We start from the raw sequence: 13,876 nt of genomic DNA, 5'->3' as shown, positions 1-13,876 counted from the left end.
GACTGACTACCCGCTGTTCGTATGTGGGGCAGGCACTAAATAAACTACGAGATAAATTAGGGCAACTATGAAAATGCGACTGTTTATATTTTACATTTTTCAGGCGAAAGTATGCAACAACCCATGATTTTCATTTTCCGTAGGATAAGTTGCTTTTGGCTGCAGCGTGTCATCGCGGCCCATTAGCTCAGCTGGTTAGAGCGTCGTGCTAATAACGCGAAGGTCGCGGGTTCGATCCCCTCATGGGCCATTTCTACATTTTTTTTTATTTTTTTTTTTCAATTTCTAAAGATTGGTATCCAGGTGGTTGTAAAATAATCTTATCACTCAATTTTCGGCGACCGAGATTCACAAAGTCATTTATTAATATTTGCAGGTAAAATCTATTTTTAGGGAGCCTTCTGAACCGAAATGTGGTTTACGCACACCATCTAAGCAGTGTACAGACATATTTTCATTAATATTAACATTAATGGGTCGTCACTACAATTAATAGTCTAAAGTAAAATAAAACCTCATTTACACCGTAGTTTGTTTCACTAGTCTGTAGTAACTGTTATATAAAAACAAATGCAGTTTTAAATTAAACTAATAATTATTTGAGTATTAATATATTACAATATTACTTAAAAACCAGATGTGTCACTATTTAGACTTTTAAATTGGATAAAGACGTGCAATTCTGGTTAAATCTAAATATTTAATGTTTAAATATTTTGATAAGAGATTAACCGGAACCAACATCTTATTGCTTCAGAAGTTAGAACTTGCACGACTTGAGGTTACTCACACGTATTCAGGAGGCCGGGTTCGGGGAACTCGTTGCGGCGATACGAAGACGAAGGCGTGAAATGGAGGGCATAACTTCCTAGTGAGCAACTGGTGACCCAACATAAACATCCGAGACAATCGCCGAAGGGAAAAGGAAAAGCCAAGAAAAGTGCGGCCCTTGTTTGGCTTCAGCTTCTGTGCGTATTTCCACACAATCCGTTCAGTTCAGTTCATCGAAGAAGGAAAAATCATTTATGCCAGCAAACATAAATGACATACACTACACTCCCACTAATATTAAGGCACTGATAGAGGGTTTTCTATTTAAGCACAAGTGAATAACGTATGTATATATATGTATATTAGATTGATAAGGGAGTAAACAAAGCCGCAAACTGGGGCGATAAGGTGCTGCCGCACTACTGCACTCGATTTTCTATGTCTGAACTTGTAATTTGCTTGGTTTTACCGCTTTATGGATTATTATTAAGGTGAACACAAGTCGCGGCGCCGCTTGTTTTTACTTTTTATTATGCTTTTATTATTCGCTTTGCCTTCTCTGCAGATCCTGGCAACGCCGCTACGAACAGCTGTTTGCAATTTATCGAAAAACGTCAGCGAACACAATTCAAAAGCACCGTTAGAAAACAAATGGCTAAGTCCATAAATATTCAAAAATGACTGGTTACAATAGATTCAAGAAAAAAATTGTAAAAACAATTTGGAACATAATTTTTTCATTCATTGGAAAAACGAAAACATTTTTGGCATTAATAAAATTATATAAGTATTTGAAAATCCCTTTAAATGTTATTCTGTTTAATGATTGTTCAATCTTAAAAAAAAAAACATTTCTTCAGAGCATGTATATTTAAATATAAAAAAATTCTTTTCCCAGTACTTTGGGCCCAATCCAACAATGCCAATAAGTATAAAAACAATTTTTTATAATTCTAACGCAATGATTATTCCCTAAAACGACAGGGTACAAATGACTTAAGTTCTAGGTCTTGTTCTCCACGACACCGCACTACTTTTTACACATTGTACAAAGGGATGCTTCGCAACAAAGTTATTGGATGGCAACGTGGTTAAAACCGTTTTGGCGGTAAGTCAAACAATTATTTCAATATCCGTTTCGATGATTAACTGAAATCAGGGATCAAGAGCGGTTAAGTAGTAGGAGTATAAAACCAGGCAGTAGCTACACGCAAGAAATCAACAAAAAAATTTGGTTAATCGACACAAGAACTAGGAGGAGTATATGCTAGAGAATATTTGTAAATGTTTAGGTACTAGGAGGATATATATACAGTCTAATATACATGTGTCATTCAATATGAATGAGTGCTCCGGGTTAGATACATTTGATCAGCACTCAGTTATTCTGTTAACTTTACGTATTGGTGCTCTAAACAGATGTGATTTTTCATTCAATGGGTTCGATTCCCTCAACAGTCTTTAGAAAATGCATGGGTATTTTGTATTAATAACTCGTTGTTCACGTTCTCTCAAAACACAAAAAATAAAAATGAATCGATACAAGTTAGCAACGAGACACAAAATACAATGCGGACAAGAAATAAAAATGGCAAGAACAATTGGAAAATGGCAAATGAATAATTGGGTAAATGGCCTCTCGGGTTAATGCTGATGTTCAGGACGTCGGCGCGATCGTTATAACTCATTCTCCATGTTGAGCGAACGTTTCGCAGCACGTTGTGCGTTTTTAGTATTTGATTTTTGATGTCTTTCTCGACTTGTGCTTTTGCTTTGTTAGCCATACGCAACTTTTCGTAGGTGTCTTCAAATGCGCGTTTGGTGCGGATTAGTTTACGCCGCAACTCGGCATTTTCAAGATCTACCTTGGCACAGTCATGAGCTGTGGCTGCAGCAGTGGCCAGGTTGGTCGTGCCGTCGGGTGAACTGGATTCTGTAAAAAAAGAAATACAAGAATTAGTTGGGTGATCTCTTGGTCGCAAGATTCTACCAAACTTACCCTCGGCCTTTGTCTTTGCACTGACTGCGCCCTCGATTTTCATCTCCACAGTCTTGAGCATCGCTCGCTGGGCATTCGATAGCTCGACGCTTGAAATCCTTCCGGCATCGCTTTCAATGCCCAGATCTGGGGATGAATTGTTGACCCGCTGGGCGACCACTGCAGCAGCAGCCAGTTTGGATGATGACGGCTGTCCTGCTGGTGGACCCATGGGCACGGCCACCTCCTCGGAAGTGTAACCGGACTGAGAGACATCGCTGCTGTTGGAGCGCTTTGGCTGCAACTTTCGTTGCTCTTCCTTGAGCGCCTCCAGCTGCAGCTTCATTTCCTCGGAGCGCTTCTCCAGTTGAAGCTTGTCGTTGTACGCCTTCGTGCGCTCCATCACCGCCTTGGAGGCCTGCAAGGTGCTCTCGTCCAGTTGCTTCTTCAAGGCCCGCGTGGCCAGCTCGTTCTCGACGAGCGTCTGCTTCAGCTCCTTCTCGTTCTCCTGGTGATAGTCCAACGAGCGCTGCAGCTCCAACAGCTGCTGCGCCTGCTCCTGGTAGATGGTTAGTGCCACCCAGTCGCGCTCTAGAGCCTCCTGGTGCAGCTGCTCGTGCTGTTCCAACTGCTTCATCGCTTCCAGCTTGTGCTGCTTGAGTTCGGATTGCAGGTGTTCCACCGAATCGGCGTGCTGCTGCTCCATTTCCTGCAATTGCTGCTGCACCGCCTGCAGTTCCATCTCGGTTATCTGTGCGTCCGCAGTCAAAGTGCTCTGTGTCAGCTTCAGTTGGTCAATTTGTTGGGTCTTAAGCTCCAGCAGGCGTTGCAGCTCCACCATCCGCTGGTCCTCGTGTGAGCCTATAGCCTTCAGATCCGCAGTCAGAGCCTCGTTAATGGCTCTCAACTGCTCCAGTTGCTGGCTGATGTCTAGACAGCGCAGCTGCTCCTGCTTGTATCTATTGTCCAGATCGACCAACTGACACTGCACGTCAGCAGACGTTCGTCCTTCTGGGCAATCTGTTCCTCCAGCTGGGCAATACGTTCGCTGTTGCGGTTGCGATCCTGTCGGGTAGCGCAGCCTCTTCCCTCGCTCTCCGACTCGCTGGCCGGCTGATCCGGGGCCGCCAGGCTATTGGATGTTTCGTCCAAGCCAATACGCGCCAGGGAAACCTTGCGATCCGGCTCCGACCAGGCCTCCGATTCGCTTTGGTGTCCAACTGCTGGGACTGCAGCGGCAGGGAGCGCCGCTCCTTGCGTTGCAGCTGCTGTCCTTCCGTGTTGCGGCGCTTCTCCAGTTCACGTTTCAGAGCCTTGTTCTCTGCCTTCAAGTTCTCCACCGTCGGACTCATTGAACTGGCGGCGTGGATCTCCTCGTGGGAGTTGAAAGTCTTGTGGCTAACATCGCCTTCGGTGTACAGTATCTCGGAGAGATTGCACAGCTGCGCGAGGCTCTGGTCCGCCAAGGAAGCACCTGTTATGTTCAGGGTCATATTTAGACTCTTGGAGAGATCCAAGCTGCGGTCCACAGCCTTTCGCATGGCATGGCGACGATCGGCGGCCAACACGCCAAGAACATCCTTGTGCTTCAACAGAGAGTTGAGGAATCCGGCCAGCTCTTCCAGTCGGTTGGTCAGCACACTGCAGACATCGACGCACTCCTGACGCCACTTGTCGGACGTCTCCACATCCGTGCGAGCTTGCTGGAGTTCCAATCGCAGCTGCCCGATGACCGCGCAATTTTGCTGATCCTCTGCCAAGCGCTGGAAGAGCACGTCCACCTTGCGCTGCAGCAGCTTATTGCGCTCCAGTGCCCGCATGTACTCCGCCTCCGTGAAGGATTGCTGCAGGTCCGCTTCGGCGGCCGTCTCCTCGCCAATCTGCGGCAAGGTTCTCTGCTGATTTGCCAGCAACTTGGTCAGGACGCTCCACCTCGCGGTTCTTCTCCCACAGCTCCTTGTTGACCAGGTTCTGCAGGTTGGCCGTCTTCTTCTTGACCTCCGCTTGCAGCTGCTTGATCTTTTCCTCCTGCTCGGTGATCTTGAGCTCGTAGCGCACCCTGAGATTGGTGGAGATTTCCAGCGAGGAGGCCTCGTTGTCACTCATGGAACGGCCCGTCGTTGATGGTGAAACAGTCGCCTTATTGCTGTCGTTCTAAAAGGAAATATCAATAAATAATTAATTGTCTTTAAATCATATTTTTAAATTTCAATAACCCATTATAATTAATGTAAAATTATGAACATATTATTAAAATAATTAACTTGAAAGTTTGCTTTATTTCTTAATTAAATTTAGAATCTTTTAGGAAACACACAAAACTTTTTTGTATTATGCATATTTAGTTGTTCAGTTAGCGACATAGATTTGTGTGACAGCCCTGAATAAACACGAAATATCTTTATGTTTTCTGTATGATTTGTCGGCCCATTGCCTCAAGTGAGTTCAGAGCTCTCGAGAAATCGAGGGCCATTTGTGTTTAAATTAAGCACGCAACACACTTTTCTAATTTTAATACTACGACAAGGCAAACAATGGTTTTGTTAATTCGTCTTTGGGACTCAGACCTGTAGAATATGTAGGTAGTGCGGTCTACGTTAAAGTTTAGAGTTCTACCTTTCAATAAAATATTAATTGACATTCTGCTTGAGTTTTATTTTCAACCGAAAATGTGTATCAATATATTACAAACGTAAGAAGATTGGTTTATACAAATTCGAACTATCATAGGTATAGTATGAGAATTTTGTATGGAAACTTATGGAAGCCTACAACCTAAAATAAAATAATAAGTTTATCTGTCATATTATAAGGTGAGAGCCAGGTTTCTATTCATAGGGAAACATACTCCAAACCAAAATAACCTTTCGGAGGAAGTAAATAAATGCTTACCTCCTTATTGACCGAGGGCTCCTTCTCCTGGTTAAGGCGCTTGATTTCCTTCTCCTGGCTGCTCAGCTTCTGCATCAGCTTCTGGATGGTGCGACAAGCCTGGTCGTGGATCCGCTCACGCTCCTTGAGCTTCTCCTGCGCGTCCTGCAGTTCACACATCTTGTCCGCCAGCTGGGCGCCCAGTTCTCGCTTGGTCTGTAAGTAATCAGAGCAAACGGCTACAGCTTCCAAAGAATTCAACACAGGACCTTGGCTTAGGATTAGCTAATGCTTTAATGGGGCTTAGTAACATTCAATCAACTAGTGGGCATTCAAGGGGATTACATTTAATACACCTTAACGAGAAATTTGTCGATGTCTGGGGCGGTGCGACATCGTTCGAACATCGAATGAATATGGGCAACTTCGGATTGGTTGGGTTTTCTATTAACGAGCAACAAAAACGGGACGAAAGAGAGAAGGCGGTGATCAAATGGCGAACATAAATCCGTCCAAGTTCCGGAAATGCGGATACAACAGCGAGGTCAGCCCGATACCAGCCTTGGTAATGGCCGCCTTACAGGACATCTGCCACGGCACGCCGGCGTTTTGAAGACACATGTGAAGCCGCACCAACAGAAGGGCGGTTTTAGGGCTATGAGCCCCAGCGACACAGGAACTGCCGAAACCAGTGAAACTTGGCAACGAATAGTTGTAGAAAGCCGTGCTGGGCGCCGACACGGCCAGCAAAGTTGCGTGTCTGCTGTGGTGGCCCTGCCTGCCTGGTGAAGATACTGAGGATGCAGATACGATTGCTGCCGCTGCTGCTGCTGCGGCTGCTGCTGCTGTGGACAACGACGGTTTAGGAGTTGAGCGCACTGGTCGCTGGATGGGAAGGGACGTCACCTGTCCGGCGTTCCAATCGCAAAGGCTTTTGCACGACGACGGCCCCCGACTGCCGCACAGGACGCTGATCGATAGAAGTTGGAGTGCAATGAGGAACCGCTGCCGCAACGTGCAAGAGATGTGTTACCAACCCCGGCATCCGGCGGCGTGCGCATCGGCTGCACGATGGCCACGCTACGATCCAGTTGCCGCAGCTCCCTTTGCCGCAGGTTGTCGGAGAGCTCACGAAAGTAAAAGTTCTCCTCCCGCATAATGTCCAGCTCGGCGTTTTGCTTAACTATCAATGCCTCGTACTCCACCAGGTTTTTCAGCACATTCCGTACGCCTTATCCTTGCGCTTGAAGGTGCCCTTGATAAGGGGGGGGTGGAGGGGGGGATTGCAAATTGAGCAGAGGATAGCTGAGGGAACGGGTGTTGAAGACTCACTTCCAAAATCTGGATGGTCTTGGCGCTGCACTTCCATCGTTTCGGTGGCCTCCTTCAACGAGCTGCGTTGACTCGCCAGCTTGAGCTTTAAGGCAGCGACGGAGGTCACCAGACTCTGGATTTCCGCCCGACAGCCCCCGATTTCAACCTTAAGTTGTTCTATGACCTTCTGAACATAAGGGACCCTCTTTAAACCTTACACATATTCCCTTTCCCACCTAATCTACAGGGGGAACACTATGAATGACGTTACTTACGTTTGCCGAATCGGCATGATTCGGTGTCCTTTCGAGGCGCTCACCAGCTCGCATTCTTAAAGGCCAGCTCCTCGACCTTGGCCTCGCATGCTGTTAGTGTTCCAGACGCTCAGCCAGCGCAAATTCCAGCTCGTTCTTGACCGCCGTATGACGCATGTCGGTCTCCAGCAGTTCGTCCTCCAGTTTTTGCAACCTGCGCCTCAAGGCGCTTCAACTTCTCTGTATCAAATGTAACAACGCTTTCGCCAGTCTGGGCAGACTCTGCCGTCTAAAAATAACAATTAGTATATCAATGCGATTTCAGGTGGAACGAGTTTTGCTTTTTGTAGCCCTTAAGGATACTAAACTCACCTGGTAAGAGCGAATCGTTTCCTGCAGATCATCAATTATCGCCTGGCTGTCGAAATCAGCTTTTCGCTGCATTTCCTCATGGTGAGAGATGGCCCTGGCGGCATCCTTGAGCAGCTCCATCTTCTCATCGACGGTTTTTCGCAGCATTTCGATTTGGATTTTTGCATCGATGAGCTGCTTGCCCAGGGAGTCCTGGGAGTTGTTTGAATCGGGCGCCCGGCTGACCCTCCTCCATGAAGTAGATGCGCAGTTTCAGATTGAAGTTCTCTTTGCGCAGCGTAGACATTTGTTCCTCCAACTCGCGCACAGATCGACCTTGCATCATTATGGGTGAGTGGTTTCCGCCCTGAGGTCGCGCCACATCGAAAACTGGCATCTAGAAACAAAAAAAAATAGAGATAGAGATTAATAAAGAATGGCTTAAAGTTAATCAACAAATCACAACTGACTGAGAAACGGAAAGCTTCCAGAACTATGCGACGTTGAGGACAAGGATCGATTTTTGTTCATGGCAGTTAATTTTCGCCTAGGAGTTTAGGCGCAACCAGATAGAAAATATATAAAGGCAAACTGGGCGGCCGAATTAATGTACAAATGATCTGTGTATGTTGCCAAAACGTAACCCTAATATCCAGTGATTTTTATCATTGTATTAGAAATGTACATAAAATCCACAGCCAACTATAAAAAGCTGGAACGGTTCAGCAGCCAACTTTGATTTGAATAGATTTTAAATTATTGGAGTGTCTTATAATTTCTTGAAATTGCTCCTTTATAATGTGAGTTTTCCCATGATTTAGATTCAAAGTTGGGGTATAACTCTATTCAAAATTTCTTGCTTAATACATTTGTATAAGAAAGAATGCTTTCTTTTGTTTAATGAATTATATTGAATTACAATTGCTTCTAAACATTAAGAGACTCTTGGAGAATCAATTAAAACGTAAAATCATTAAATATATCAAACTTACATGAGTTCTCCATTGTCACATCTTGCAAAGCTCCCGGACTGGTGCTGTAAAGAAGGAGGAAATCTGTTAATTGGGTACAATGAAAGCAGCTCGCTGTGACCTCGCAGAACAAACATCCAATAAAACAAGTCGAATATAGACGGTAATTAAGATTTTAATTTTGCATACACAAATTCACATATTTCGGCAGTGATGACATAATGGGCAGACTATCGCTAACAACCTTTGACCTCGTCCAACTCGCTGAACGCACAATCTGTGGCGGTTGTGCGGCTGGAAACACTCCTCGATGGTCTCCAAAGTGCCATTGCAGAACTCCGGGTAAACGGACCAGGCCGTCCAACCCTGCTGTTTCTGGATGAGCCGAGCGCACTGCACCGCCATGGTGATGTCGTCGCTCAGCAGGTGAGTGCAATTCACATTGCAATCATTGAAGGCATAGTACTCCGTCCGATTTGGCGGTGCACACCAGAAACGATCGCTGATCTGGAAGAGTCCGTAGTCACGGGAGCCATCCGCATTTCCCTGACCCACGACGTGCGTATTGAAGCGGCTCTCAAACTCGGCAATGCACAGCCACAAAGGCAGCTCCGATTTCGGGACATCCAGTATGTAAAGCTGACCCGCAAGTTCGCAGGGCTTTAGGCGAATGGCCAGCAAGGGGATCCCCTGAAACAGGAACCACAGCACCGGGAGTACTCTCACTTTCAACCAACTTGATCGGACCATTTCAAATGAGATTCAGTCACGAAGTGACTATCCAACTCCGGCTATCAAGTGTCTTACTAATATCAAGCGATCTTGGCTAGCGCGCTTAATCCGATTCCGAAACCGGTTTACATTATTTGGCCTGGCTTATGACTTAAATTGGTAATAAATACTGGAAAATGAACGGACAATGCAAATATGTTTGATGCTTGCATTGCACTTTGTTCTGGCTACTAAATATCTACTTTTAATGAATGACATTTCTCCCTTGTACGAGACAAAAAACTGGAAATGCTCAGAATTTCTATTTTGATCATTTTTTACGTTAATTAAGAAACTGATTCTAGTTTTCCCAATCGTGAAAATTATGGATTTGATTCCATTTAAATGAACACTCACAGTGCATTTACAATACTATAGGAAAACTATACGAGATCAAATTATGATTTTTTTCAAAAGTTGATTTGTTAATTCAAAACTTAATATTAAATTAACGAAAAATTAAATTTTCAGACTCAATTAACTGAGTAAAATGTAATTAAAGTTTGATATATACATTATAAAAACTCATTTCACTACTCAACAATGTATAGTTTCTTAAAATTGATCCGCACTGTACGCCTAGTCTGTTCTTTCAATTACAGACACACCCAATTGCCCAAATCGGCAATCAACCTTTTTTTTGTTTTTGGCCAATTGCTTTGTGAACTAAATTTCAGCTAAAGTCACACTTGAATGATCGCACTTCCAAAAACCGCAAGTCGAAATGGATGAGATTACACTTCCGCGCCTTAAATCCGCCGTGAAACGGGGAAGAGGGAAGTGCTATTAAGCGGGTATAGACTACGTACACAGTAGGCCCAAGAATTTAAGAACCATAACTACTTACCAGAATGCTCCATTGCTGGTATTCAGCGAATATCGCTTGAATGGGGAGCCAGGCACATCGGTCGAGTGGGTTTAGAGAGGTAGATCGAAATATACCCGCCATTTTCTATGTTTCATCTAGCATTTGTCGCTCTTATTCGTATTTATTTTCTTTAGATTTATATATATGTATGGTTAAATATTTGCAGCGACTCTAAATTTGAGATTTAATTAGTTGCTTTTACACAGGGTGGCCACGTCACCCCTAGTTGTTGTTGTTCTTGGCTTTATTCCCTAAATACTTTCGCGGCGCACGCCAGACTTCGTTACGTATCCGCCATGTCGTCTTCCAAGGGGCAGGCCGCCATGAGTCATGGGGCTGCTGGCTGACGTGCGCAGCAATCAGGAGCATTCAGCCGTAGAGCGGAAGAAGCTTCAAAGAGTCTGGCGCTCCTACGGATGGGATGCAGCTCCCGGAGATGGGGGATGGACGGCGGCACATGTGGGGCAGCACGACTTCGAAGAGGCCAACAGATAAACTACACACACCACACACCTCTACCTCTGGTCGTCATTTATTTTGGGAATTGAGCAAATTGCAAAGAGGCGACCGCAATAGAAACTGCCAAACGTGCACCGGGCAAGAAAAGTCTGCCAACATATTCACTCAATGTTTTGTTTTGGCCATCGGCCTGGTTACTATGGTGGTAATGAAATCAATGGCTTAAGTTAAGGAACGCCAGCTGGGTGGTATTGTAAACAACAGGTGGGTGTTGGAAACGTGTTAGAACATGTGTCTCTTTGGTTAACACCTGAATATTATCACGGCTGCGTTTTAGGGCCACTACATCGGCAGGTAAGCTGCAGTTAACAGCCCATTTTCACCCCACCTGGAACCTGTGCTCATCTACCTGCCTGCCTGGCGCGTCTCGAGTGGGTGTCAAACTATGGTTAATGACACACAAAGGCGCCCGCATTGTTCAACAAAGAAGTACAATAACAATAACAGAAGTGAACTGAGCATATATCGAGTGATATGTGAAGGTAGTACTATAGACACTGCACATATGGCAGGTACTGCAAGTTGCACACTTAATGTCTCTCTCTTGTTATTTCAAAAAACTTGTTATTTCAAAAAACCCAAAATATGACACAAAATGAAAACTTTTAAATTAATGATTTAACACTCTTCTCAAAAAAATGATACAATTTTAGAATAAACCTCTTTTTGTATAGCATATTAATTTTTCAGAAAAATTACCGACAAAGATAATTCTATTATACTTTGCCTTTAAGCCATAGAATTAAGGACATATTTTCATAAATAAATATTTTTTATTTTTAGGTAGGAATAAAAAGTAAAAAAAAAAAATATAACTTTTTGCTATGAATTTCCATGTTGTTATTAATAGAGTTATTATAAACTATATAATGTTGATAAGAAACTTTTTTCCTTTTTTCCCCCAATATTATATTATTAAACCCAAAAAGGAAAAAACCAAAAATTGATGACCAATTTTGGTTATTAATAGTTTTTCAGTGTACATCCGCTAAATGAGCCCTTAAATTTTATAAGAGTCTCCGATACTGTACTTTACAAGGCAGGATGCTTTTTTCAGGGTAGGGACGTACATTGCAGTTTGGAAGGGCAACAAAGAGGTGTTCTTTTCAGTTTTTTACCCCATAGGGGTTAATTCAACGAGTCCATGACCCCTTATGAATGCACATGTGTGTATGCATGTAGGTACTAAAGCCACACATCAAACTACAGACTGATAAGACGAATTATGAGGAAATTAAGAATTCCAGGAAATGATAAACTACAGCTAATGATGTGATATGTCTGTCGATTGAACTGTGGAATGCTCTATTCCACAAACAAATTAATTTCTATACTTTTCCCCGACTAAAATTAGCCGCAGCATCGCGGCGACAAACCATTCGAACAACAACAACAGCAACTGGGGGCACCACCACAGTCATCTGTAGTATCTCTAAGTATGTATTACATTGTATGTATGTACATCCGAGCACACTTTTGTACTTTATATATTTTGTTCGATTTGTTTTTCACTCGAGAATCACTAGCAGCATCTCCTGAATCGCTTATCCACAGCAATGTAGCAATAAATACAAATCAATCTATCACTTTTTTTTATCTCGCTGTGCAGTATAAACAATTGCACTTATGTACAGATATGTACAATCAAACACTCACACACCCGCACACCGCTTGACCCGCTGATTGTTACTGCTTATTTACATATAAAATGAGTAAGTGTGTGTATATGGCACGATTGATAGCCGAGAGGCAAGCAAAATAAACCGAAAAACGCTCTTTATACGTCCAAATAAACCGAAAGCTAGAACATAACTGACTGAATGTACGATGCGACCGATTAAGAGAGCGAGAGGAAAACTCAGACTCATCTGCGAGGAAAGGAAAATGCGCTCAGCAGATGTTACGCATTTCCCAATGCGGAATATCCGTACCCGTACACTGAGTGAAATAATTGCAACATTTTAGATCAACAAACTCCCTGTTAACATTACACATTTAGATTCTGACTGTGTCTATTTAATTTACATATTTGGAACTACATATGTATGTACATATGTACATATGTATGACGATGTACCTAGATGAAGAAGTCACAAGGGCTTAACTACTGAGGCTCATCCAAAATGTATTTACCTTATAGGTTTGTAAAAAATTGTGATTCAATAATATACAAATAATTACTGAACAAGATAATGATTCATTAGGTTGAGATACCGTTGCCCTACCTTTATTTTACAAATCCTGATAAAGAAATGAATATAAATAAACAACGCTATTTGATACATAAGGTGGTCAACTTTCTAAATATTTAATTTAATTTTATTTAATACTTTAGCCGGGATAAAATTAAAAATATAATTTTTTAAAAATTGACCACCTAATGTTACCGAATAGCTTTGTATGCTTTTAAATTAGAACGAAATCATGAAAACCTGAATATCAAATTCATATCCTGTAACCATAGAAATTTTAAGCTAAAATAATTTTTTTAAATAAATCGCCATTTATATTTTTTCACAGTGTACTTGTGCTATTGCTGCTCTCTTTGGAAACATTTGGGGTGGGTTATACACCCAATGTACATATGTGTTTGCAAGGGTACCTCCCCCAGTGGGGCCGATTGTTACGGATTTGGGAGAGCTCCAGCTGAGAGCGTCAGTTCCCGATCACAGTGGGCACATTCGCAATGTCACATGCCGATCATCTGCTGCGCACTTTGGTGAACAGGGAATACGAGTATTTATATTCTTATTGGTTTAGGTAAGTAACTGTTTTTTGGCTGTCATTCGTACTTACTCATCTATACTTTTGGACAGGGCCTCTGCCAGTTTGCGCAGCACCCTCCTGTCGATTTCCGAGGCACCATTCTCCTCCAGAAAACTGGTCACCGTCTCAATCAAGGAGATTTCCCTTAAGGACGAGGCGCAGGTGGCATTGCCATCGCCGCAGTAGTCCCGCAAAACCTGTTTAGACTGGTCCATGGGAAGTCCTTTCGTAGCACAAATTGTTTTTTTCTAACACTTAACAATTTTACAAAGGACGCTAACAATTAGTTTTTTTTTCTGTTTGGAAAATGAAGCGCGCTTGAACAGCTGCTTTTGGCGTCAGTTATCGGTATACAACCGGGCGCTGATACAGCCTTGCCATATGCCCGGAATTAGAAGCCGCAGCGATGTGGCAACGCTGAATGTCGATTTTTGGTTCTGGA

General features: G+C 43.3%; 2 protein-coding genes and 1 non-coding gene across 3 annotated transcripts; 1 reads left to right on the top strand and 2 right to left on the bottom strand.

The window, feature by feature from the left end:
• Positions 1-176: 176 nt before the first annotated feature.
• On the top strand, positions 177-250 carry Trnai-aau (transfer RNA isoleucine (anticodon AAU)). Its single transcript has one exon. It is a non-coding gene; the product is annotated as a tRNA-Ile (tRNA).
• Positions 251-2,303: 2,053 nt separating this feature from the next.
• LOC128255571 (centrosomin) lies at positions 2,304-13,798 on the bottom strand. Its single transcript, XM_052985236.1, is given in 21 exon segments — positions 2,304-2,471; positions 2,474-2,704; positions 2,771-3,742; positions 3,745-3,963; positions 3,966-4,671; positions 4,673-4,903; positions 5,642-5,843; positions 6,216-6,267; positions 6,270-6,308; positions 6,311-6,398; positions 6,480-6,590; positions 6,658-6,842; positions 6,845-7,121; positions 7,210-7,252; positions 7,254-7,308; positions 7,311-7,398; positions 7,400-7,477; positions 7,561-7,767; positions 7,769-7,929; positions 8,532-8,575; positions 13,465-13,798. Coding segments are annotated over 21 exon segments (4,197 nt in total). The 5' UTR covers positions 13,650-13,798; the 3' UTR covers positions 2,304-2,448.
• On the bottom strand, positions 8,582-9,656 carry LOC128255566 (lysozyme 1). Its single transcript, XM_052985230.1, has one exon. The coding sequence runs from the start codon at positions 9,258-9,260 to the stop codon at positions 8,706-8,708; it is 555 nt and encodes a 184-aa protein (XP_052841190.1). The 5' UTR covers positions 9,261-9,656; the 3' UTR covers positions 8,582-8,705.
• Positions 13,799-13,876: the final 78 nt, after the last annotated feature.

Source organism: Drosophila gunungcola (assembly GCF_025200985.1).
Source record: "Drosophila gunungcola strain Sukarami chromosome 2R unlocalized genomic scaffold, Dgunungcola_SK_2 000011F, whole genome shotgun sequence".
NCBI lineage: Eukaryota > Metazoa > Arthropoda > Insecta > Diptera > Drosophilidae > Drosophila > Drosophila gunungcola.
This window is presented reverse-complemented; position numbering and strand designations above follow the sequence as displayed.

What these genes read in the sequence shown, in the direction of transcription:
- LOC128255566 (XM_052985230.1), bottom strand. Translation starts at nt 9,260, where the DNA reads ATGGTCCGATCAAGTTGGTTGAAAGTGAGAGTACTCCCGGTGCTGTGG.